Source organism: Sus scrofa, chromosome 9 (genome assembly GCF_000003025.6).
Source record: "Sus scrofa isolate TJ Tabasco breed Duroc chromosome 9, Sscrofa11.1, whole genome shotgun sequence".
NCBI classification, from domain to species: Eukaryota; Metazoa; Chordata; class Mammalia; order Artiodactyla; family Suidae; genus Sus; species Sus scrofa.
The window spans coordinates 44708028-44733532 of record NC_010451.4 but is presented as its reverse complement, the minus strand read 5'-3'; the positions used below and the strand labels follow the sequence as shown (position 1 = coordinate 44733532).

Genomic DNA, 25505 nt, shown 5'->3' with positions numbered 1-25505 from the left:
GAGCGCAGGCTGCTTGTTAGCCCTGCCTTCACCCTCTGACACGGCCTTTGCTCCCAACTCCTTCTGATTCAGCTTGACAACATTTAGGAAGCTGACAGCCTCTTCTAATTGTGTGTTTTACTTTCTGTATTTTATGATGTTATGACATCTGAAAAAGTTGGCTGGTCAAGGAGCGGCTGCCCCCCACCCCCGCCAGATCAGCCAGTCTTTACAGACACCAAAGGGAACATGAATTTCCTATACAAACCAACCAATCCCTCTCCCATCTCTTTATCTAACTCACACCATTTCCCATGCCCCAAATCACCCAGGGCCAGGCACCAAGCAACCAGAGACCACGCCCAAAGCCCGAAGCCACCAACACTACTCAAACTTTCCAACCCTATACTCAGCTCAGGGTACTTACCCTGCCTTGCCCACTGCTTCCCAAGAAAACCCCAATAAAGCCTCGGGGTCATGCTCTTCCTCCTCGTCTCCTCCGCCTCCTGACCAATCCCAGTCCTTCCCCATGTGGCCCTGCGTAGCATGGCATGCCCTCTTCTCTCTGGAAATATAAGGAATAAATTCTTCTGTCAGTGCTAAAGGCCTCTCCGTTTTGTCACTCAGTCACCTCCGTAAATTAAAATCACACAGATACAAATGAGGACAGACGGAGAACAGCTTCCCCATAAACCCAGAAAATCAATCCATTCTTAACGTAGCTAAAAGATGAGTAACAGGGACGTTATGGAGCCTGGAAAGACTCAGAAAAGGAAGAGAAAGTATTTCCCAAGGGCGCCATGGTCAAGGAGTGACCTGCAACGGTCGCTCATGGACAGCGCCCCCCAGCCTCACTGACGGGAGGGAAAACACAAAGAAAGGGACTTATTGGCCCAGCAGCTGGGAGGGACCTCTCTGCCCAGCTTCTCTCCCAGAGGCCCTGGGAAAACGCCCTCTGACCTCTGCCTTCTGCCCAGAGGCTCCTGTTTCGGCACCACACTCCTGTCCTCATCAAAAGCACCCAGATCTAGCTGTGCACAGCCAAGGAGACCTGGGTGAGCCATGTCATTCCTCAGGGGCAGAGCTGTCACTGTGGGATATGTCACCACCTGATGGAAGGGCTTCCCTTCCCTGCCTCACTCCTGCCGTGCGTGCTGCAGAGATAACACGAGACCATGCGCTCACGTGCCCTGCAAGCTTCAGCGACACTTCCTGTGAGCAATCAGTGTGAACCTGTCTCTGCTTGACATTCAGTCCAAATATTGAGGACTCTTAATCCCTTTGTGATGCTCGGTTCACAGACAGGAAAGACTGTATGACCCTAACACCTGCTCCATGCAGAGAAAAGGCACGAATCAGAGTCAAGGGCTCTGTGACTAGAGTCTAGTGTTAACTCTGCAACCAACTAGTGATGTGACCTCAGATAAATCGCTCCACCCCTCTGAACCTCAGTTTCCTCATCTCTAAAAAGTGAGAGAGACAGGGAGGAGGAAATGGGAGGAGAAGAGCTAAAAGATTTCTAATTTCAGAAGTGTTTGGTGCAACAACATAGGTGAGCTTTGAACCCAGGCACAAAAGATATATACACTGTGTCCTGGATAATCCCATTCATATGAAGAACTGGGAAAATGAATCTATGGGACAGAAGCCAGAATGCAGGGCAGGTGGAATGAGAGCAAAGAGGCCCGAGGAAACTTTCAGGAGGGATGGAAAAGTTCTGCAAATGATCTGGGTGGTCTGACCCAGTGTATACACGTGGCAACATTCATTGACTGGTACAATTCAGATGGATGTACTTTCATGTATATAAATATGTCAATAAATTTTTTTGGCTGTGCCCATGGCACATAGAAATTCCCAGGCCAGGAGTTCCCACTGTGGCTCGGCTGGTTAAGGACCCAATGTAGTATTCATGAGGATGCACATTCAATCCCTGGCCTTGCTCAGTGGGCTAAGGATCCAGTGTTGCTTTGGCAGTGGTGTAGGCCTGCAGCTACAGCTCCAATTCAACCCCTAGCCTGAGAACTTCCATAGGCTGCAGGTACAGCCATAAAAACAGAAAAAAGAAAAAAAAAGAAGTTGTTCCTGGGCCAGGGATCAAATACTTGCCACAGCAGTGACCCAAGCTCAGCAGTGACAACACTGGATCCTTAACCCAGTAGGACACCAGAGAACTCCTCAATAATTTATTTAAGAAAGAGAAAAATCGTGCTTGGTAAAGGGGAAGACATGGTTTACTGGGTTTCTGCTAATGACCCAGGAGATACCCCGGATACTGACCAGGGGAACCCTGGGGCTGCTCAGGAGTGAAGGCTGCACACAGAGCCAAGGATACTCTCACCCTCCCGACCCTACCCTTTGAGCTGGGGCCAAAGCATCCCCACCACCCAAGACTAGATGGGCACACTAAAGCAATCCCACACAACGGAGGACAGGGACAGATGTGAAAACTGGCCCTTACACCTCTGGAGACACTGGCGGGGTGGGGCTGACCACCACCTTCTCCTCGGGCTCCTTGGCCTCTTCCTGCCCAGGGCCCGGCCCCTCGGCCTGGGAGCGCTGCTCCTCACCCCTCTCATGGGCGACAGGTGGGCTTAGGATCTCCTCCCTTGACAGCAATAAGGAAGCAACTGTGTTACAGCCAGAAGGCAAGAGGTTCCAGATGTGCCCCATTTGGGGTCAACAGGCTGTGACGGGGTCAAGGGAGGAGGCGGCTCCAGCAAAGCCTATGGTTTCCCTACCTCAGGGCTTAGACTCATCTTCCACTGCCCCCCCGCACTGCCTCCTCCCTGGATGGATGCTGCTGACTGAACATGGCTGCTGCTCCGCTTCCCCCAGTGACTCGTTTCAACCGGATCGACTCTAAGACCAGCGTCTTCCTCTTGTCAGGAGTACAAACTAGCAAATATATACCAGGCTGGGCAGCGAAGGTCCTCTCAGCTGGGCTCAGGAAAGCCTGGGGCCCTGCACCTGCCTGTCCCTGGGCTCAGCACACAGCAGGGCTCTGTGTGAGAGCTAGCAGTGGGGCAACCACTGGGAAGGAAGGGGCTGGCAGGTGGCGACCGGGAGAAACGGCCTCCCTGCCAGGACCGGCCCAGCCCAGGGTGACAGCAGTCTTTGCCCCAGCTCCTGGCAGGGAGGCAGCTGGGTCGGAAGTGATGATTTTTCACTCTAGTTTCTAAGGTCCCCTAATCTGACTGTGCACCTCAATTCTCATGGGCCGAGGGCTAGGAAGAGGCAGGGTTCCTCAGTCCCCAGCTCATGGGAAAGGCTCAGCAAAAACCTCTGTTGCTGGAGTTCCCGTCGTGGCGCAGTGGTTAACGAATCCGACTAGGAACCATGAGGTTGCAGGTTCGGTCCCTGCCCTTGCTCAGTGGGTTAAGGATCCAGCGTTGCCGTGAGCTGTGGTGTAGGTTGCAGACGCGGCTCGGATCCAGCGTTGCTGTGGCTCTGGCGTAGGCCGGTGGCTACAGCTCCGAAGACCCCTAGCCTGGGAACCTCCATATGCCGCGGGAGCGGCCCAAGAAATAGCAACAACAACAACAACAAAAAAAAAAGACAAAAAAAAAAAAAAAAACCTCTGTTGCTGCTGTTGGGCTGCAAACCTGTGCCAGCTCTCCCACCTCTCCAGACCCGCTGCCCCCCACCCTGGGAGGCTTAGGGCCCACCCTTACCTTGGCAGGGAAAGAGGCGGGGTGGGGCTGCCCGCAGAGCCCTCCCCAGGCTCCTCTGCCCCCTTCCACTCGGGCTGCCCCTCTGGGGCCTGTAGAGGCCCTTCGTCAGTGGCCTGGCTAAGAAGGGGGCTCTGGAGCCGCTCCCCGCACAGAAGAGGAGGAGATAACCTGGAAAGAGCAGCAGAGTCAGGGCCACACGGGGAGAGCAGGGGGAGAGCCAGGGACTGTAGTACCCGGACCTCAGTCCAGCCTCCTCCCAGGCTGGACCCGCGCTCCGGCCCCACCTTCGTGGGGAGCCCACAGAGGACAAAGCAGCCAGAAAAGCAGGAAAGAGAAACACCCTACTAAGCGCTCCCTTTGCCTGGACTAGACTCCACTTTCCCAGGTCCCTGCACTGCATTTGCCTGGCCCAGGAGTGACAACTGGGCACACTTTGGGGGGTACCCACATTCCCACTGTCACTGGGGCTGGGAGTTGGGGGTAGGGGATGGAAGAAAGGAGCAAGAAAAGAGAACAAGAGAAGCCAGACTTAAGTGGTCAGACTCTAAAAACCCATGAGGCTGTAGCTTTAAGGAAGTAAGAATGCTGAATTCTAGGTCCAAAATGTAGAATGTCTCCCCGCTTCCCCCTGCAGTGGCAGCCCTTCTCTTATTGTGGGCTCAGGCCTGAGAAGCTGGAAGCCCCTGTGTCTCAATCTCTCTCTCTCTCTCTCAGTCTCTCTCTCTCTCGTACACATGGCTGCAGCCATCTTCTGATGCAAGGCCTGGCTCAGAGCTCTGAGCTGCAGGACCGACCCCCCAGCACAGCACTCCCACCTCTAGCAGGCTATCCTGGCCTGGCCCGTGACCAGGCACACACATGGCCTCATCTGATCCGGGAAGACAGAGCCTTGATCCCACAATGGTGCTATGGGTACAAAAGACCCCCAAATGCTCCAGCAGTTCATCCCATTCCTGTATTGGTCTGCACACACATGCGTGCACACATATGCACACACAGACTTTGCAAGGCCATCCAATCAGTTCTTCATCGGCCTCCACGGAGAAGCACACTTGAGGCACGCCAACCAAAGCCAGGAATCCTGCCCAAGTCCACACCATCACGAAGGTCCCTGAGGGTAGCCTCCCACGCACTGTACCTCTCTGAGCCTCTGGACTGCTTGCTCTGCAGCTCCTCTTGGCTGGACTGGCTGGCATCCTTGTCTCCTCTTCCCAACCTCTGCGCCTGTAGGCAAGTAGCAGGGGAAAGTGTGTATGGGCGGAAGGTCTGCCCTGTGTCTTTTAATCCTCCAACTGACTCCCATGCCAGGAGGGCGCACTGAGAGGTGGCTTCAGTGGTGAGGACCACTCAGGATACAGAAGAGAAGGCCTGTCTACTGTCAGTGAAGCCCCTGGGGCTCTGGCTACACCCCCAGGCTCATAGCTGCTCCCAGGGCTGGACTTGCTGGCCTGAGAAGGATGAGCTAGATACCACAGCCAACCATGGGCAGACCCAGAAGCCAGAGGATGAAGGAAAACACACAAGGGAAAATCCTGCCTCCTGCAGGTGGAACCCTTTGCTGCCAGTTGCAGAGAGAGAAGAGAGACATCTGTGAACACCCCAAATCCACAGAGGCCCCAGGCCACCAGCGCCAATGATATAAGGATGCTGAAATTAAATGGGTGGGATTGGGGGCAGCAGACAAGTGCATTAAAGAGGAAGGATTCTACAGAGATGGAGACTTGGCGAAACGAGCGAGAACCACACTCCAAACGAGATGGGCACCATGTGGGCACCTGAAGGAGGAAGACAGAGCGCTTGTCTGCTCCATTCTGACCTGCCCCTGCACCCGAGTCCCATCAGGAGACAATGACGCCCCCCTTACTAGTCAGGGCTTATACCAGCCAGCAAGGAAAAAAAAAAGCCAACCCAAAATCTCATACTAAAGCTTAGGTGTCTGGGCAAATTTAAATTTAGCAAGCTGGGGAAAAAGCTTTTTTTTTTTTTTTTTTTTTTTTTTTGGCACTGCTCCAGCATGCAGAAGCTCCCAGGCCAGGAATCAAACCTGCACATAGCAGCAACCACAGCCACAGTGGTGATGCCAGATCCTGAACCAACTGAGCCACCAGGGAACTCTAAAAAGAACTATTCTTTTTTGTTTGTTGGGGGGGGGGCGGTAGGTGGCCTCGCCTATGACATATCAAATTCCCCAGGCCAGAAATTAAACCAGAGCCACCACTGCACCAACACTGGATCCTTTAACTCACTGTGCTGGGCCAGGGATCAAATCTGCATCTCCAAAGCCAACCAAGCCACTGTAGTTGGATTCTTAACCCACTACGTCACAGCGGGAACTCCAAAAAGGACTATTCTTTACATGTTCAAAAATTTTCTGCAGGGGTGGGGTCACAGGCAGCCTGGACTCAACCTTTCGTCCCTCCTTGCATCACAAAACAGGAAAGTAAAGCACAGCTCACAGGGCGTCTGGTGAGGGATAAATGAGATCCTGCACATGAAGCCCAACTCCAGCCCAAAAAAGACCTGCCACTGATCCGAGCTCTAGGTACACTGCTCCTCCTCTCCTCAGGCCTGGTGAGAAACAAAAAGTAAAAGAAACCCAGCTTTGGTGGTGCCAGTCGCCATCCTAGGACCTGCACTCCTTCTGTCACGCTGACGGGAGCCCCGTCTGTTCCGGGACACGAGGGTTAACAGGGGAGGTGGGGCAGGAGACAGCTCACTCCATCTTCCCCAGTGGGGTTCCGGCCGGGCTGGCACACTTCCATGTCCCACCCCGTGCCCACAGCCCCCCACGCCTCTCCACCGGCAGCCTAAGCCCCAGCAGCTGTGGCTGACTCTGCCATCTGGAGGGGTGAGGAAGGGCAGGGTCTGAACTAAAAGCCAGCTCCCCCAAATTGCATTAAAAATAGAGATGCTGCCTGAGAGTGCCTCCCGGTGTCCGCAGCAGAAGGGCTCCCTGCCAGCGCTGCCACTCCTAATCGCATCAGCCGGGCAGAGCCCGCAGACAATGGCAGGGCAGGCTGTCCTTCTCCCACCCCACCTCCTTCCCCTCCAGTGCTCAACTCACAACTAGCCTTCCCTACACATCACAGCAAGCTCGGCAGATAGCTCCCCTCTCTTGTCTCTTCTCAAGGAAAAAAAAAAAAAAGCACACAGGCCAGTCTGTTTCACAAACTAAAATATAAGATGGGTAACAAAGCGTGGTGATTACAGTAAGTATTGGGATACTGCGCCCTGAATCAGAAGGAACGAGTTGCAGACAGGCCTGTTTCCTTCTTGTTTCATCTTCCATCTCTTTCTTTCTTTCTTTCTTTTTTTTTTTTTTTTTTTTTTGGTGGCCACACCCAGGGCATGTGGAAGTTCCCAGGCCAAGGATCAGACCTCAGCAACAGTGTTGAGTCCTTAACCACTAGGCCACCAGGGAACTCCTCATCTTCCATATTTCTGCTAGAAACTCAATGAGCACCCTTGCTAGAAGAAAGAGGATACTTTTGGGGGAAGTTACCTGGACGGAGGTCCTTTGAACAGAGTTTTACTTGCTCGCCAGACCTTTTAGCCCCAGAAAAAGTCGAAAGAGCCAGATAAGGAAATCAGGCATGCCAGCACTCTTCAGAAAGGGGAGACAGCAAGCGCATTCTAAGCCTCTTGCCTAAGACTGCCCAAGATGACACTCCCCTACAGAAACTCAGCTCATGAGTTTTGTTTTTGTTTATGATCCAGTCCTCAGGTAAATAAATCATAATAAACCAGAATTCATAAAGCAGAATGCTATGCAATCAGTAAAAAAAATAATAAGGCAGATCTGAAGTAGCTGAGGAATAAGTGAAAGGTCTATTCTCAAATTTATTTATTTTTTCTATTTTGTCTTTTCAGAGCCACATGTGCAGCATATGGAAGTTCCCAGGCTGGAGGTTGAATCGGAGCTATAGCTGCTGGCCTACGCCAGAGCCACAGCCACGCCGGATCTGAGCTGTGTCTGCAACTGACATTGCAGCTTGTGGCAACACCGGATCCTTAACCCACTGAGCAAGGCCAGGGATCAAACCCACGTCCTCATGGATACTAGTCAGGCTCATTACCACTGAGCCACAACAGGAACTCTCTATTCTCAAATTTAAAGATCATATTACCAAACAGTTTCTATACCATAGTTCCAATTTCTATGGGGAGAAAAAAAAAAACAAATAAAAAATAGATATATACACTTACATGTATACAGACTATTTTCTGGAAGGGCACATGAAAAATGTTGATGCAAACTGTTACCAGTCCCCACTTGTGGGAGTAAGGCTGCGGGAAGTGCAAGACTTTGACCTTCTTATTATTTGAAATAATGTTATGGTCACTTTTTTAATTTATTATAAAATCCATCATGTTTGTGATTCATTATAATTATCTTAACTGTAGTGATGGTCTGAAAAGTGTATACATTTGGTAGTAAAACTTATCAAAATGATACAATTTAAATATGCCCTGTTTATATCAATTATACTTCAATAAAGCTGCATAAAAAAATCTTTACATGGACAAAAATTCTTTTAGCTCAGTTCGAAGCCTCTGCACTGGCCCTGGCCTTGGGAGAGATACAGAGAATATGGAAAATGGACAAGAGGCCCCAGGAAAAACAAGGGACTGGACCTGTGGTTCCAGCCGTTCCACAGAGAAGCTGCAGCCTGTCCCTCCAGCTCTGCCCCTTTGCTCAGCCCCGCTACACCCTGAAGTGGGAGAGAGGCAGAAACTGAATCCCACAGAGGGCTCTACACAGTCAGCCAACCTGAGTGCCCAGCACTGCTCCACACCCCGACGTGCTGGCATGAGCCACAGCTTAGGGATTCTCTGCCAGAGCTGGCTGCCTCGCGGGGACCGAATCCAAGCCAGGCCCTGCTACCACTTTATACCAAGTGGTGTGGCCCCCAAAGAGGCTGCTGGCCTCATGAGATCTTAGGAGGACCTAGAAATCTTTCTGAAAGCCCCTCACTCACTACCCCTCACAAGCATGCTCACACTGGCCAGGTTTAGGAGGCAAATCAATAACCTTCCCACTGACCTGCTGCCAAAGGTGCCTCGCAATCGCCTGCTCCAAACCCTGCTGACTAAACCCCCGGCCTTGGCTATGCCTTTACAGATCCCCAGTGCTGCCAACAGAGGCACCAGGGACCTGGTGGCTAAGCAGTGGTCCAGGAAGGCTTTGCGGCCAGAGCTAAGAACACGTCAGGTTCCAGCGAGCCACCCTCACAACTCTACCCTGCCTCAGGACTAAGGGCCCCCAGGCCTAGTTCACATTCAATACCTTGCTTGATTCACCCAAACCAAATGCCCCCTTCAACTTGCAGAGACCATGTGTCAGAAGCTCCTCTCAACAACCCAGCAGAGGCGGCAAAATGATCTTGGCTTCAAGCTCCTTTGAAAGCATCTGACGCTGATGAAAGAAATCAAATAGATGGAAAGATATACCATGCTCGTGGATTGCAAGAGTTAATATTATCAAAATGACTATACTACCTAAGGCAATATACAAATTCAATGCAATCCCTATCGAATTACCGAGGACATTTTTCACAGAACTCGAACAAAATATTTTAAAGTTTGTTTGGAAGCACAAAAGACCCAGAATAGCCAAAGACATCCTGAAAAAGAAAAATGGAGCTGGAGGAATCAGGCTTCCGGACTTCAGACTATACTACAAAGCAGCAATCATCAAAACCACATGGTACTGGCACAAAGACAGACATATAGATCAGTGGAACAGGACAGAAAGCCCAGAATTAAACCCATGCACCTACAGCCAACTAATCTATGACAAAGGAGGCAAGAATATACAATGGAGAAAAGACAGCTTGTTCAATCAGTGGTGCTGGGAAAACTGGACAGCCACATGGAAAAGAATGCAATTAGAACACTCCCTAACACCATACACAAAAATAAACTCAAAATGGATTAAAGACCTAAATATAAGACCAGACACTATAAAACTCTTAGAGGAAAACATAGGCCAAACACTCTCTGACATAAACGACAGCAACATCTTCTCAGAGCCACCTCTTAGAGTATTGACAATAAAAACAAAAATAAACAAATGGGACTTAATCAAACTTCAAAGTTTCTGCACACCAAAGGAAACCCTAAACAACATGAAAAGACAACCCACAGAATGGTAGAAAATCTTCGCAAATGAATCAACTGACAAGGGATTAATCTCCAAAATTTACAAATACCTTTTGCAGCTTCACACCAAAAAAACAAAAAAACCCCATCAAAAAATGGGCAGAATATCTAAACAGACAGTTCACCAAAGAAGACATGGATGGCCAAAAAACATGAAAAGATGTTCAACATCACTCACTATTAGAGAGGTGCAAATCAAAACCACTCTGGGAGTTCCCGTTGTGGCGCAGTGGTTAACGAATCCGACTAGGAACCATGAGGTTGCGGGTTTGGTCCCTGCCCTTGCTCAGTGGGTTAACGATCCGGCGTTGCCGTGAGCTGTGGTGTAGGTTGCAGACGCGGCTCGGATCCCGCGTTGCTGTGGCTCTGGTGTAGGCCAGTGGCTACAGCTCCGATTAGACCCCTAGCCTGGGAACCTCCATATGCCGCGGGAGCGGCCCAAGAAATAGCAACAATAACAACAACAACAACAACAAAAAAGACAAAAAGACACAAAAAAAAAAAAAAAAAAAAAAAAAAAAAAAAAAAACCACTCTGAGGCACCACTTTACACCAGCCAGAATGGCCATCATCCAAAAGTCTATACACAATAAGTGATGGAGAGGGTGTGGAGAATTTACACTGTTGGTGGGACTGTAAATTGGTGCAACCACTATGGAAAACAGTATGGAGATTCCTCAGAAAACTAAACATAGAACTACCATTTGATCCAGCAATCCCACTCCTGGGCATCTATCCAGAGAAAACCACGAGGCACAAAGGCACATGTACTCCAATGTTCACTGCAGCACTATTTGCAATAGCCAAGACATGGAATCAACCTAAATGTCCATCAACAGAGGAGTGGATCAAGAAGATGTGGTACATACACACAATGGAATATTACTCAGCCATTAAAAGGAATGAAATACTGGCATTTTTAGTAACATGGATGGACCTAGAAATTATCATGCTAAGTGAAGTCAGCCATACAATGAGACAACAACATCAAATGCTATCATTGACATGTGGAATCTGAAAAAAGAACAGACTGAACTTCTTTGCAGAACAGATGCTGACTCACAGACACTGAAAAACTTATGGTCGCTGCAGGAGACAGTTTGGGGGGTGGGGGGATGTGCTTAGGTTGTGGGATGGAAATCCTGTGAAATTGGATTGTGATGATCATTATAGAACTACAGATGTGATAAATTCATTTGAGTAATAAAAAAAATAAAAGCATCTGTCTGAGTCACCTTTATCCCCTACTCTGGGTCCGCCGACACCTATGCCTGCACAGAGCTCATATTGGCAGAGGAGACAGAACCATAAACAAAAGAAGCGGCACTAAAGGAAGCAAAGGGAAGGATCGACTCATCCTGCCTGGAGGAGGTGATGTCAGAGGTGGCCTCCAAGACGAAGAAAGAGCTCGCCGGGACATAAGGGGAAGCAGCCTGGTAGGCAGAGTGGTGGAGGTGGATGGTGTGGCCCCAGGAATGGTGAGTGGTGGGCACAGCTGGGATGGGGCAGGTGGGCCAAGGATGAGGCTGCAGGGGTTGGACAGACCAGGTTGGGAAGTGTCTTGAAACCCACAGTGGTTTGTGCAGGAGCAAACGCTCAGTCCTCAGTTGCCAGATGAATGGATAAACACATAAAGATAGGGGAGAGGAGGGTGGGGCAAGGAACGCAGTAATTCTCAGCAGCAGCAAAGCATGAATTCTGGCACAGTCAGGGTCTTCTTAATGAATAAGGAGAGAACTCCAGAAAGCCACCCCGGGATAGGCAGTACTCAGCTCTAGGAGACCCCCAAAAGTGAGGCCCCCCTGCCTAGCCCCAGAGAGACTCATCTCCCAGCGGGCTCCATCCAGGACGAGGAGAGCACATCCACATCCAGCAGGTGCTCTGAGATCCGGCTGCGGAAACCAAAGTCCTGGAGCCAGTGGAGACAGGGCAGTCAGCTCTCCTCCATCGTGGCCAGCACCCACCAGGGACACAGGGCCTCTCCTCCACCCCACCTTCCAGAAAGATGCCTACTATGTGCCAGCATTTCAACATCTACCTATTACTTTCATCTTTTTTTTTAATTTTATGGCCACACCCATGCCATATGGAAATTCCCAGGCCAGGGATTGAATCCAAGCTGCAGTTGCGGCAAAGCCAGATCCTTTAACCAACTTGCGTCGGGCCAGGGATCGAACCTGCACCTTCAAAGTGAACAGTCAGATTCTTAATCCACTGTGCCACGGCGGGAACTCCTACTTTCATCTTCAAAATAACACTGTAGCTATATGGAAAGAAATGTGATAAAGCAAATATGGTAAACTATCTACCATAGACTCCAGGTGGTGAGTATGCAGGTATTTGCTGTAAAATTCTTTTTCTTTTTTTTTTTTTTTCTCTTTAGGGCTGCACCTGTGGCCTATGGAAGTTTCCAGCCTAGGGGTCAAATTGGAGCTGCAGCTGAGACCTATGACCGGATCCGAGTCACATCTTTGACCTACACCGTAGCTTATGGCAACACCAAGGCCTTAAACTACTGAGTGAGGCCAGGGATCAAACCCGCATCTTCATGGATGCTAGTCGGGTTCTTCTGTGAGCCACAACAGGAACTCCCTGTAAAATTCTTTCAATTTTTCTGTACGTTCAAAATTTTTCATAATCAAATTACAGAGAATAACCCTATGAGTCTGGTCCCACTATCCTCACCTCACAGAGGAGGAAGCAGTCTGAGCACTTACACAGTTTGCCCAAGGTCACACATCTGCTAAGCAGCAGGGGTGGGGTCAGATGTGCCCTGGGCCAACTCCAAAGCTGGGCTCTTTTCATGACACGTGCAGCAGAGCATGTCACTTTCCAGCTGTCTCTCCCTCCTGGTGCCTGACCAGGAGGCCAAAGTGCCCAGAAGACCCGTGAGCAGCTTGGAAACAGGGCCTGGCAGGCTCCTCCCAGCCTGTTCATTCCCCTTCCCATAGCAGTGCCATCCGAACAAAAGGGATGGATCCGAGGCACTTCCTCCACAGGCTTCTCTTTGAGACGGGCAGCGAGTGCCCACCCAGGTGCCGGCTCCCCGCTGCCCTTTGGCTTAGCCATGACCCCGCCCCCTCCCAGCCCAAGTTCCCCACCAGGCCAGGTGAAGGATTGCTACCTGACAGCAGGCTAACAGGGACAGCTCCATCAACGGCCCTGACAAATGGCAGGACGCCCAGCCAAGGTCTGGTCCTGCTGTCCGTGGCTTCCTCCACCCACTCCCAGCGAGAAGAAAAATGCCAATGGGCACATTTCTCCACATGGTGACACCTTCAGAAGGGCCAGGGCCCTTGTTTCAGAGATTTCTGTGACACGGTGATTCTTCACAACAGTTTTTGCCAACAGTGACTTCGCAGCTCCCCCCCCCACCGCCCCCCAGCTGGTGGGCTTTCTTTGTTGATGACATTTTCCTTTCAGTGTGAGTTCTGCTCCGCTCAGTGCAGCTGCCATCTGGCTCCTAAGCCCATAGCTCAGTGAGGGGCTTGAGCACACAGCCTCCTAATTCCTCTGCACCCCCTCGTATCATCACTGTTCATCCCTGACCCTCTCCCACTAATCCCTTCCCTTTGATCTGCCTCCTCCAAACAGATGGAGCGTGGTTTCTGGAAGAAATGCTCTGCCAAAAAGCACCCTGAACTACTCCCCTTAGATACAAACCTGGCAAGTGAAGCCAGGATACAGCAGGCTGGGTGGAAGGGCTGGGACAAAGCAATCATGGATATTGGCATTCCAAGACAGTCTTAACTTTGGAAATGACACCACACCACAGCATCCTTCCTGGTCAGGCCTGAAGACTAGTCCTCGCCTCGGCTCAGTGACTCCATAAACACACACATACACACGCACACACACATGGTTTCTAACCTCCTAGATTCCTATAATGTTCCTACTAAAGCCCAGAGGCAATGATCTCTTATGATTTCACAGGCAATTCACACAGCAGAAATAGTAATAGCAATGTTTGTTTGATATTTACATGCTAATGTTTTATACTCTTTACCCCCACTCTCTTCTCACAAACCTATCAGGTAGGCAGTGCTACCCTCAGCAGGTAGGACTGAGAAAATGGAGTTAGGCAAGACCCAAGGTCCAATCCTAACTTCCCCACTTACAAACTGTGAGATGCTCAGCAAATTACTTAACCACAAGAACTCGCAAACCCAGCTCTTCTCCAGCACCTGCTGCCCGCCACCTCAGACTCAGACTCACCAGGCCATGGAAGGACTTGGGGTCAGAAGCAGTGGAGTCTGAGAGCTTCAGTTCCTTCATATGTTCACTAATCTCCGACTCCTGGGGAGAAAGACCCACAAAGAAGTCACTGGGGCCGAGGACAGAGGGTTGTGGCCCATATTCATGGTGCTAAAACAAGGCTCTTCGGGAAAATATGAGAGAGGCCTTTGCCCCCCGCCCCACTCTCTCTGGACACCAGCCCCAGCCCACCTGGACTGGGCAGCCCAGTGGAGTCTGGACAACACTCCTTATGCATGGAGGTAAAGCCAGGTGAAGTGGAGTTGAGGGGGCACTCTGAAGCTATCATAAAAAAATAAAAAATAAATAACCTGAATAAGGGTATCTTTTCCAGGAAGCAGCTAAAAGCTCTTTATTTATTATTTATTTATTTTTGCTTTTTAGGGCTGCACCCACAGCATATGGACATTCCCGGGCTAAGGGTCTAATAGAAGCTACAGCTGTCGGCCTACACCACAGCCACAGCAACGCCAGATCTGAGCCATGTCTGTGACCTACACCATAGCTCACAGCAACGCCGGATCCTTAACCCACTGAGTGAGACCAGGGATCAAACCCGCAACCTCACGGTTTCTAGTCAGATTTGTTTCTGCTGTGCCATGACGGGAACTAGCTGAAAGCTCTTTAAATGAACTCCCTCACCATCCACCTAGAGGAGGAGCAGGACTAAGGGTTGGGAAAATCTAGATGGCCAAACGCTCTCCCACTGGGTCCTACCTCTGTCCATCTGGATCACTAGCCTGATCTCACCAAAGCAAGATTCCCATGTCTTGAGTTGTTTATTAAAGATCTAAAGAGATCAATGACCTGTAACCTAATTTACCAATGCTGGGGCAGGATACTCCCAAAGCCGCTGCGCTGCACCCTCCCCATCCCCTTCATAGGAACACAGGCTGTGACCATGACTGACCCCAAACTGCTGTCAAGAAGTAGGAGGGGGAGGCAGGAAATGGCAGGAGGAAGTAAGTGGGAAACCAGAAGAACATGAATACCCCAGGAAGGGGCCAATGGAGAAGCAAAGTTCGGCTCTGAATTTCTAGTGCCAGCAGGCTAGGACTTTCATTCAGGATTTTACTGCCTGCTGGGTCTGGGCAGATTTGTCACAATTAAGGATTCTGGCTGAGGGTGACTGTCCATTGCAGGGCCTGCAAATGAAGCTTATGACTCAGTAATAAAGATGAAGGGAGAGGAAACTGCAGAGGGCTCAAGAGAGCAGTGGAGGGTTGTAGCCAGCAACTGTCTGGGGGATGAGTAACTTACTTCACTCACATCTGATCTGCTCTCTTTCGGGACAGAAGCCTTCTTCTCTGGCCCCTTTGCTGCCTCCTTCCTAGAGCCCTTCTCTCCTGCCTCCACCAGGTCCTCTGGTGCCTCCTTTCTGCTGGCTCCGGCAGGCCAATCACCGCCAGGGTACACCCCCAGGTCCGCCACATCCCTGGACATCCCAGGATCATCCTTCTCATTCTTTTCTTTTTCTGGGAGCCAACGTGCCCCTCTTCCACGTCGCCCTTTGCCATCGGCACTGCTCAGGCTGTCGTCTGCACCTTGGCTAAAGACCTTGTCAGGAGTCGGGGGGCCGGCAGCATCTGAATCAAGAGAAACGTCCTTTTTCTCCTCTGGCTGGCTTGTTCTTGGAGATTCCTAGGGAGCAGCAGACCATGTCAGAAAGACAGACATCAGGAATTAATACACAGGGTTCAGAGACTTGCTACAAGATGGAGCTGCTGTTCCTTGATGCCTACAGGCCCATGCTGCAGCTCTGATACCAATATTTATCACTCACCCCAAAAGCTTTTAAAAACACAGGTTCTTGGCTTCAACCCAGACCCACCGACTCTGAACTTCTATGGCGATTCAGATATACCCAACCAGACCATGGTCCACTGGTGGCTTGGAATCCGCTGCCTTAAACTACAAAGCTCTGTCACCACCGAACACATTCTCCAGCAGTCTGTCTCATTCCAGCCCCATTAGCCAAACCATAGACTGCAGGCTTGGAAAATATTTGTTTATGATGATGATGATGACATAGAACCACAGGACCTAGGTCTAGAATTTCCAATTTTCACTTTTAAAAGGCAGCATGGGGGCAGTTCCCGTCATGGCACAGTGGAAATGAATCTGACTAGTATCCATGAGGATGTGGGTTCAATCCCTGACCTTGCTCAGTGGGTCGGGGATCCAGTGTTGCCATGAGCTGTGGTGTAGGTTGCAGACTTGGTTCGGCTCCCATGTTGCTGTGGCTGTGGTGTAGGCCAGAGCTGCAGCTCCGATTTGATCCCTGGGAACCTCCATATGCCGCGAGTGCGGCCCTAAAAAGCAAAAAAAAAAAAAAAAGGTGGCAGAGAGAGTTCCCATTGTGGCTTGGCGGTAACAAACCCAACTAGTATCCACAAAGATGTGCATTTGATCCCCGGCCTTTCTCAGTGGGTTAAGGATCCAGCATTACTGTGAGCTGTGGTGTAGGCTAGAAGCTGTAGCTCCGATTCAACCCTTGGCCTGGGAACCTCCGTATGCTGCAGGTGTGGCCCTAAAAAGAAAATAAATAAATAAATGGCAGCATAGAAGAACTCTCAAGAAGGTGCCCTTCCTCCATAGCAATGAGAGCAGCTCTCTCCTACAGCCTCCCTCAGTGAGAAGCTGCACAAGCAGCCTGGGGCCAGGTTCCTGTTGGAGGACTGTCAAGTAAGGCCTCTGGGTGGCAGGTGCCAGATGGAGAGAGCCTGGTTAGGGGGAAATGGCTGTGGAAGATCAGGGAGTTGAGGAGAGGCTTTGGAACACAGGTCCGAGACAGGGGAGACAAAAGGCAGGTGCTCAGGCCACAGCACAGTTCCGAGGTCTTAGCCGCGCAGAGAGTCCTGCAGACAGAAACGGCCCTGCTCTAGGGCCTCTTGTGCCTCATCAACCAGCCCAGCCTTGGCACGAGTCTGGGTGGATCAAAGGTATGGCAGCTGCAGGCTGTCAATCCATCAAGGTCCCCTCCTCAGGGTCTCTTGAAAGAAGATGGGAGCAGGGCACCTCTGAAACGGCTCACCTTGTTTCTCACTCATGAGCCCCACGGTGAAGACCAGGAAGAACCTTTGGAGTCAGTTTCCACAGGCAAAGGAGCCCCTCCCTTGGAAATACAGCCCACCAGCCTTCCTGGGCACAGGCAGAGGAGGCCTTCCTCCCAGAAAAACATCTGTGCCAACACCTGGGCTGCCAGTGTGAACAACTTCTGGGCAGGGATTTTTGAGACTTCCTGATTCCTGACCCTGGAGACTCCAACAAGGAGTCCAGAGGAGTCTAGAACCCAGAGGGCCAAAGAGAAGCCCTGAACATGGCATTCATCCACGGTGTATGTCAAAAGGTCCGCTGAACCCAAAGACATGACCTCCACTGCAGGTCAACAGCTGACAGATAAGCCCTCCCAAACTTTCCGAGGATGATTAAGAGAGCACAAAAGCAGAACCGTTCAGAGTCCGGCTTCAAAGACAGAACACCTGGGTTCAGATCTTGGCTCCATGCTCCCAGTGACCTTAGGCAAACTGTAACTTTCCTGTGCTTCAGTTTCTTTCTCTAAAATACTGGGGGGTAGGAGTTCCTGTCCTGGCTCAGTGCAAACAAATCTGACTGACATATCCATGAGGACACAGGTTCGATCCCTGGCCTCACTCCATGGGTCAGGGATCCAGTGTTGCCATGAGTTGTACAGTAGGCTGCACACACTGCTCAGATCCTAAGTTACTGTGGCTGTGACGTAGGCCAGAGGCTACAGCTCTGATTCAGCCCCTAGCCTGGGAACCTTCACATGCCACAGGTGCAGCCATAAAAAGAAAAAAACAAACAAAAAATAAAAATAAAATATGGGTGGTATAATAGGGCCTATCTCATAGGATTGTTGGGAAGATTAAATGCGTTAACACTCATTAAGCAAGTCAAAGAACAGAGAACTCTGCCTGACACACCGTAAGTGCCCATAAATGCTAGCTCATGTTTCAAGATGACCACACATTCATTCACCAAGCACCTTCTATGGCCAAAGCTCGCCATGAGGATCCAAATATGAAGATGGATCCTTTCCTCCAGGAAGTCAGCTGACTATGAAGAAAGGTGAGATGTCCCAGGTGGCCGGGCTATAAGCCTTTGCTGCCCAAAGTCAACAGCACTAGATGTGGTGGTGATGCTGTGGACAGCCCCACGTCTTGCCCAGGGAGAAGAGCAGAGGGTGAAGAGAGAGGGTAGGGGCTTCCTTCGGGCCCCAGCAGCACGAAGGCAGGGCGCCCTCTAGTGCCGCCCACCCTGACACCCTGACCACAGCATGAAGGGTCACTGGGCTCAGAGGGGCTGAGATGAGCTCCTCCCATTCAAGAGGCATCTTCAGGGCACGGCCAGGCCTCCTCACCTCGGTGGTCCCACAGCAGTCAGCAGACAAGGACCAGTCTGTGGGGCTCACAGACCCCAAGAAGGACCTTGGAGTATCTTGGGGGGATTGACCAGTATCTGACTCAGCAAGCAAGGCCAATCCACCCGAGTCATGCTATCTCATGAGAGAAAGGCAACAGATCTTAGGTTAGGGGAAGAAGAGGTGCCAGACCACAAGTTCACATCTCACACAGCCCACAGCCCTCCTCATCCAGCTTGGCCCCTGACTGCTCCTCCAAGGTCATCTCCAGCCACACACATCCTGCCCGTGAACCCACAGCATGCGGAAGTTCTGATATTATAACTACTGACTTCCACCTTCCACCCTCACCCAATCAGCTCCCTATTATCCTCAGTGCATAGTTTCAGGCACATAATAGGTACACAGTCAATGCTTGTTGAGTACATTTTTTAAAATGATGACGTGTAGCAATGCAGATATAGGAGTCTACTCTGTAAAATGGAGATATTTATATACAAAGTTATATAGCGTTTAGACTCCGCTATAGTGCTTACAAAATGAAAAATAGTTAAATGAGTGTTAATGATGAATATTCAAGATGAGGGATAAACAAGTAGTCTATCAAAAAATCAGAGGGCACCAGATCCAGGTAGAGATTTCCATCCTCATACATGAGAGAAAATGGCCAGACTACAAGAATGTCAGGCCCAGGCCACGCTACTCTCAAGTTCCAGTTCTTCAAAAGAAGAGTTTCCCATGATGGACCCTAAATGGTGAAATACAACAACATGGCTGTTATTCGAATAAATCAAGTTGCATTCCTTGCGCCCATGTCAACTAATGGCAGTGACAGTACACCCAGGGCGACGTTTTAAGGGTAAAGATAGTGTTTGTTGCGGATTATCCACAAACGGATGAACGAGAGCTGAGAGTCTGGAAAACCCAGCCGACTCCACGTGCCTCTCCTTTCACTTGGGCCCCTGCACCTCCTCCCATCGCGGGGCCCATGGTCTGAGGACCTGAGCAGGACACCCAGGACTTGCACCAGTGTTCTGTGGGGTACCCAGGCAAAGACGGGGATTGCACCCTAGCACAGCCCTGCTCTCAGCTCAACTGTGCTCACACTGTTTCTGTCTCTTCCTGTCACAGCCCTGGGTCCTTGGGTATCTCAAGGAAAATTCCTGCTGCTTTTTCCAAAAAGACTTTGCCACCTGCTCGAAGAGGAGGGTGCAGGAAACTGCCGGTAAGAACTATTTCATGAATATTTACCACCCTCCATGCTACAATCCCCCTGCTCTGGCCCAGAGCACAAAGGCAGGGGCTCTATAATCAAAGGGGCTCAGGAGGGAGGGAGTGGGGGACAGGGGGGCTGAACACGAAGTCTATGCACTGACCCTGTTCTGGGGAGACCCCAGCCAAGCTAACCATCAGTCCAGTTTATTTTCCAGGTCTCACTCCCACCCAGTCGGTCTCGAAGCTCTGCACTGCACCCCATCACACTGACATCATCCTGTTAGTTCTCAGCCCAGCTCCCCCCTCCCTTTTCATCTGCCGATGGGTTTTCACCAGCACCACAAGGCCACCTGCTGCCCGCTCGCCTACCTTCAGCCTCCCCTCTTTCACGCCCATCCATTCTCAGTGTCTGTTCCAGGAACCTATCTATCCCTTTTGACTCTGTAATAGACTAGTTTAAGTTGAAGGCAGGAGAGGAGGGGAAGGGGAGAGAGAGAAAGAGAACCATTCTTGCCATCCTACTGCCCTCTCATGGAATCATGAGCAAAGTGACTGTTAGACCAAGCCACAGAATACGGTCCCCGGCTTGGGCTGCCTTGGACCCAACATCTATAAACCAGGACAAGAGCCATTTCAAAGGGCACAGTCCAAGCAGAGGCAGCTTTGTCTGTCCTCAAATCCCCGTTCATCTCTGCCACCAACCTTCCCCACCACGAAAAGCACCAGTTCCTGCCTGAGGTTAGAACACAGGAATCCAACACTCCATGTGGCAAAAAGAACTAAATCTGCTGGGATGCTAGAGACAGGGGTGGGGAGTGTATTTAACACCTCCCACTCCAGACATTTCTCCCCATCACATTGGGTTGCCTATTTATATTAAAGCAGTTATAAAAAAATACATTTAAAAGTTCCCACTCCCCCTAAAGAAGCACATAAAGATTAGAAGGGAAGCTTTTGAAAATTCAAGACATGTCAAAAATCCCATTTTTTGTTGACATTTGTACTCTATTATAGAGTAAAAATTAACTAGCCCAGTCAAAATACGTTATGATAGATCCATATCTACATCGGGGTCTTCCCCAGCAGAAGCGGGACCAAGTATCCACTCCACCCAGGGCCTGGGAAAGGCCAGGGGAGGAAAACCACGCAACGGGACCTGCAGGATACCCCCCAGTCCCTAGGGGGCCCATTCATTCATTCACCTATTGGTCCTATCTGTCTCTCAGCAAAACACACCCACGCACTTCCTATGTTTCAGGCAGCGGGCCAGGTGCTGGACATGCGCACATGAAGAGGGCAGAATGCTCTCAACGTACTTGGTCTCATGGAGACTGCCCCCTTCTCCAAAAGCCAGAGTCCTCCTGGCACCCCATTCCTTCTCGTGGTCCCCCTTCTGGGCTCAAAATCTGAGCTACTGATTCCAACAGCCTCATAAGGTCTTAATGGTAGATGAGAAGAAATAAAGCTACCATTTCAAGGAACCAAAGAGACGGAAGCCTTCGGATTTAATGCCAACAGACCAGGCCCTACTCAGAAGGAAGAGTTTCAAAGCAGACCTGGATCAGGTTGCACAACAGGTTTGGGATGCAGTGTTGGCACTGCTGTGGCTTGGGTCACTGCTGTGGTGTGGGTTCAACCCCTGGCCCAGGAACTTACGCATGCCATGGATGCAGCCAAAAAAAAAACCAACCTGACTGAGCAGAGCCAAAAATGGGGACAATTTCTGAGGCAATAGAGAGAGCCTAAATATAAAACAGGACCTGCCCAGTGGCACGAGCTGAGTCAGCTGGAAAGAGCCACCTACACCTTGTGGGGTCAGCTGACATCCTGAACCTCAGCTGGTCTGGGACCTTCACCCTGGCTCCTGAGATGAGCTAAAGACCAAGAAATAAGAGTCAGAACAGTAAGAATGTGAAAAGAGAAATAATAAGAACATAATAATAAAAGATAATAAGGGAGTTACTCCTGTGGTACAATGGGTTAATAATCTGACTGCAGCAACTTAGGTTGCGACAGAGGTGCAGGTTCAATTCCCAGCCCAGCACAGTGGGTTAAGGGATCTGGCATTGCCACAGCTGCAGCACAGGTTGCAGCTGCAGATCAGATTCAATCCCTGGCCTGGGAACTTCCATATCCCACAAGGGAGGCCATTTAAAAACAACAACAACAACAACAACAACAAGATAACAAGGAACATTTAAATCCACGATAAGGGACCTGAAGTTTCACCGCTCAGTTTTTTGTTGTTGTTTTTCATCTTTTTAGGGCCGCACCCATGGCACATGGAGGTTCCCAGGCTAGGGGTCCAATGGGAACTATACCACAGGGGTCCAAGCTGTGTCTGCGACCTACACCACAGCTCACAGCAACGCTGGATCCTTAACCCACTGGGCAAGGCCAGGGATCGAACCCGCATCCTCATGGATACTAGTCAGGTTCGTTAACGGGCCAAGCCACGCCGGGAGCTCCCTTCACTGCTGTTTTGTGATCACTCTAATAAATTTGAGTGATGGCCTTCATTTGAAAGTGTTTAAAATCTTTAAAAGAATGTTCTATTTTGTAAAAAGTTAACTGACCTTGCAATCAGTGTTTAACTATCTGGGGAAATCCGAGCTCTTGACTTCATGATTTATTGGCTATGTGACTACTTGGGCATATTTAGAGAGAGCTTAATTGTTAAAATTTAATAAATTAGACCCTAGACCAAGAACATACAGTAGGGAATGTTCCCTTTCAAGTGGAAGAATGCACTGGGAATTTTTAAGTATTACAACTGCATGATGAGTTTTAGGTTATGTTTGTTTGAAAGAACATTCTGGTGGGAGTGGAAGACAGACTGGGGAAAGAGATTAGAAGTAACAGGACTGTTGGGGAGATATTCTGGAAGCTATTCCATCCATATTGTGCATTTCCCAGGCCTCATGCCTTCGCTCAAGCTGTTCACTTGCCTAAAACATCCCTTCCACCCCCACGTCTAAAACTTACCTCTCTTCAAGATCCGGGTCAAATGTCATCTCTTCCAAGTTCTCCCTGATCTCTGCCTAGAGGTTACCTAGGCAGGTAGTATCTCCTCTCAGAACTCCTCCCAACAGTGTACCTGTGCTACAGGTCTTTACACACACTGCCCTACTTCACAGTTTCCTAAATAGTCATTTATTCAACATTTACTGAGCACTCACTAAAGGCAGAGGACCCAGCATCCTTTCTCTCCAACTACACACGCTTTGAGGCCAGCCTGGACCACACCTTACAGTACCTCCTACAGGGTGCGGCACCGTGGCCGCCACACAGCCAGCGTTCGGTGAATGTTAAGAATCTGGATGGCCTTACACCTTTTTTTTTTTTGGGGGGGGGGTCTTTTTGCCATTTCTTGGGCCGCTGCCATGGCATATGGAGGTTCCCAGGCTAGGGGTCAAATCAGAGCTGCAGCCACCGGCCTATGCCAGAGCCACAGCAACACGGGATCTGAGCCACGTCTGCGACCTACACCACAGCTTATGGCAACGCTGGATCCTTAACCCATAGAACAAGGCCAGGGATGGAAACCGCAACCTCATGGTTCCTAGTCGGATTCGTTAACCACTGAGCCACGATGGGAACTTCAGGATGGCCTTACACTTCTGTTCAAAACCTCTGATGGTTCTCAATGCCCATGAAATCCAATCCCAACTTCTCAGCTGGCACTCAGGTCTGCCACCATCCAGCCCAACCTACCCCCATGGTCCCATGTCCCTAGGACCCTGTGCTCTGGGCAAAGGAGACGCCCTCATCCCCAACTCCTGTCTCTGCCCGTGCAGTGTCCTGTATCTGGACCCATCTCACCATTCACCTCTGCTCATCACGTCCTGCCTATTGTCCTTCCCAGCTCACCTCAGATGTCCAATTCTCTATAAAGCCTTTCCCAGTCAATCCAAATGGACAGGAGACCCCGACTTCTCCCCGCCCCACATGGTACTGTGTTTTACCATCCTCGTGGCCTCACTGCATTCCATCTGTGTGGCATTTATGTAAGTTTCTCTCTTATGAGACTGTAAAGTCTCCAAGGGCAGGAATCACCACTAACTAAGGCTTGTGTGGCCTATGGCACCTAGCAAAGCACCTCACATAGAAACACGCAATAAATGGTGGTTATATGATAAATGAGTGAATGGATGAATTCCTTTCCCCACTTGTCCTTCCCCAACCCCAGAAATTCCATTTGGGCAGGACCGGGACAAAAAGGTTGTTTCCAAACACATCTCCCATCAGGAGAAAGGCTTAAGAAGGAAGGAGGAGCGCCCCCCCCCCCGCCCCCCGCCCCACCAGCTAAGGCAGCTGCCTGCAGGGGCTTCTGGCTCTTACCTCACACTCAAAGTCACCCCCCAGTGCCCTGATGTCCAGGTGCAGGTTCTTAAGAAGCTCACTTGAGCTGCAGACACTCTGCAAACAAAAATGATGGCAAGGAAACCAGTCAGCCCAGGGTGCAGGCCAAGAAGCTCCTCGCTGGTTATGCTTTCTGGGTCACACCCAGCAGGTATATGGATGGGGCAAGAAATGAAGCTGTGGGCTGGAAAATCATTTTCACTTATATTCAGAGTAGCACAGAGCTTGGCCTAAAGGTGAGGACAACTCAAGTATCCAGACAGATGAATGATACACCAAATGTGGCCTACTCAGACAATGCAGTATTACCCAGTTACATGTGCTACAACTTCGAATGAAAACTTTCTGTGACGTGAAAGAAGCCAGACATAAAAGGACAAATCATACTTTTCATGTAAGTATGATTCCACTGACATGAAATATCTAGAATATGCAAATTCACATAGGGACTGAGGAGAAAGGAGAAGAGGCAGTCACTGTGTGAGGAGCTGAGTTTCTGTTTGGGATCATGACCACGTTCTGGAGAGGGAGAGTGCTGACAGCTGCACAACACTGTGAAGGTAGTTAAGGCCACTGAATTGTATGCTTAAAAGTGGTTAAAATGGGAGTTTCCGTTACGGCTCAGCAGACACGAATCTAATTATCATCCATGAGGACGCAGGTTCGATCCCTGGCCTCGCTCAGAGGGTGAAGGATCCAGCGTTGCCGTGAGCTGTGGTGTAGGTCACAGACTTGGCTCAGATCCCCCGTTGCTGTGGCTATGGCCAGCAGCTGCAGCTCTGATTAGACCCCTAGCCTGGGAACCTCCATATGCCACGGGTGCAGCCCTAAAAAGACCAAAAAACAAACCAAAAAAAAGTAGTTAAAATGGTAACTTTCATGATATATATATTTGGCCACAATTTAAAAAACAATTTTTTTTTTTTAATAGCACAGAAGGTTTCTAGGCCAGAAAGAAGATTCCTCAGTACCTGGTGTCACTCTCCGCCTCGTCCTCCTCGTTGGTCTCCTCCCCTAAAGCCAAGAGGCCGAGAGCATTCTTGTCCTCATGGATGGAGCCCAAGAGACCATTTCTCTCAAGAGCAGAAGCCTTGAGACCCTGTGACGGCTCCAAAACAGAGAAGCAAAGTCAAGACACTTACTGGGAAGACCTTCAGAATGCTTCCCCCTCTTTCTGTTGGGGTGTCTCCCAGGGCAAGCATACCACATCCAGGAAGCTGGCCCCAGCAAGTCCGGCTCCATGGATCCCTCCCCTCTCTAGCTCCTACTGCCCTGGCTGCAGGGAGCAGGCAATCAGCACTGCAGTCCCTACGGCCTGGGCACACCCTCCACTGTCCGGAGCCCACGTCCAGCGTCAGCTGGGTGTGACTCACCCTTCCCCACTGAGGACTCGGCCCATGCCCTCTACGTCTCATCGACAGGACGGAGTTCCTAGCATGGAACACAGAGGCCCCACTAACCACAATGAACACAAG

At 50.3% G+C, this 25505-nt stretch overlaps 1 protein-coding gene across 15 annotated transcripts in view; it reads right to left on the bottom strand.

Moving 5' to 3' along the window:
• The window catches only part of CEP164 (centrosomal protein 164), an 81621-nt gene that overhangs the window by 18945 nt on the left and 37171 nt on the right, over positions 1 to 25505 (bottom strand). For 8 of the 15 annotated variants that reach the window (XM_021062884.1, XM_021062891.1, XM_021062888.1 and 5 more), the window contains exons 5-10: positions 15330 to 15710; positions 14031 to 14111; positions 4792 to 4877; positions 3654 to 3821; positions 2441 to 2587; positions 407 to 544 (exon numbers count right to left, since the gene is read on the bottom strand). In XM_021062884.1, the coding sequence (XP_020918543.1) occupies positions 407 to 544; positions 2441 to 2587; positions 3654 to 3821; positions 4792 to 4877; positions 14031 to 14111; positions 15330 to 15710 (1001 nt within the window). Of the gene's footprint in view, positions 1 to 406; positions 545 to 2440; positions 2588 to 3653; positions 3822 to 4791; positions 4878 to 14030; positions 14112 to 15329; positions 15711 to 24009; positions 24086 to 25001; positions 25139 to 25505 lie in introns of all 15 variants that reach the window. The other 7 variants (XM_021062895.1, XM_021062896.1, XM_021062899.1 and 4 more) reach the window with 6 other exon arrangements.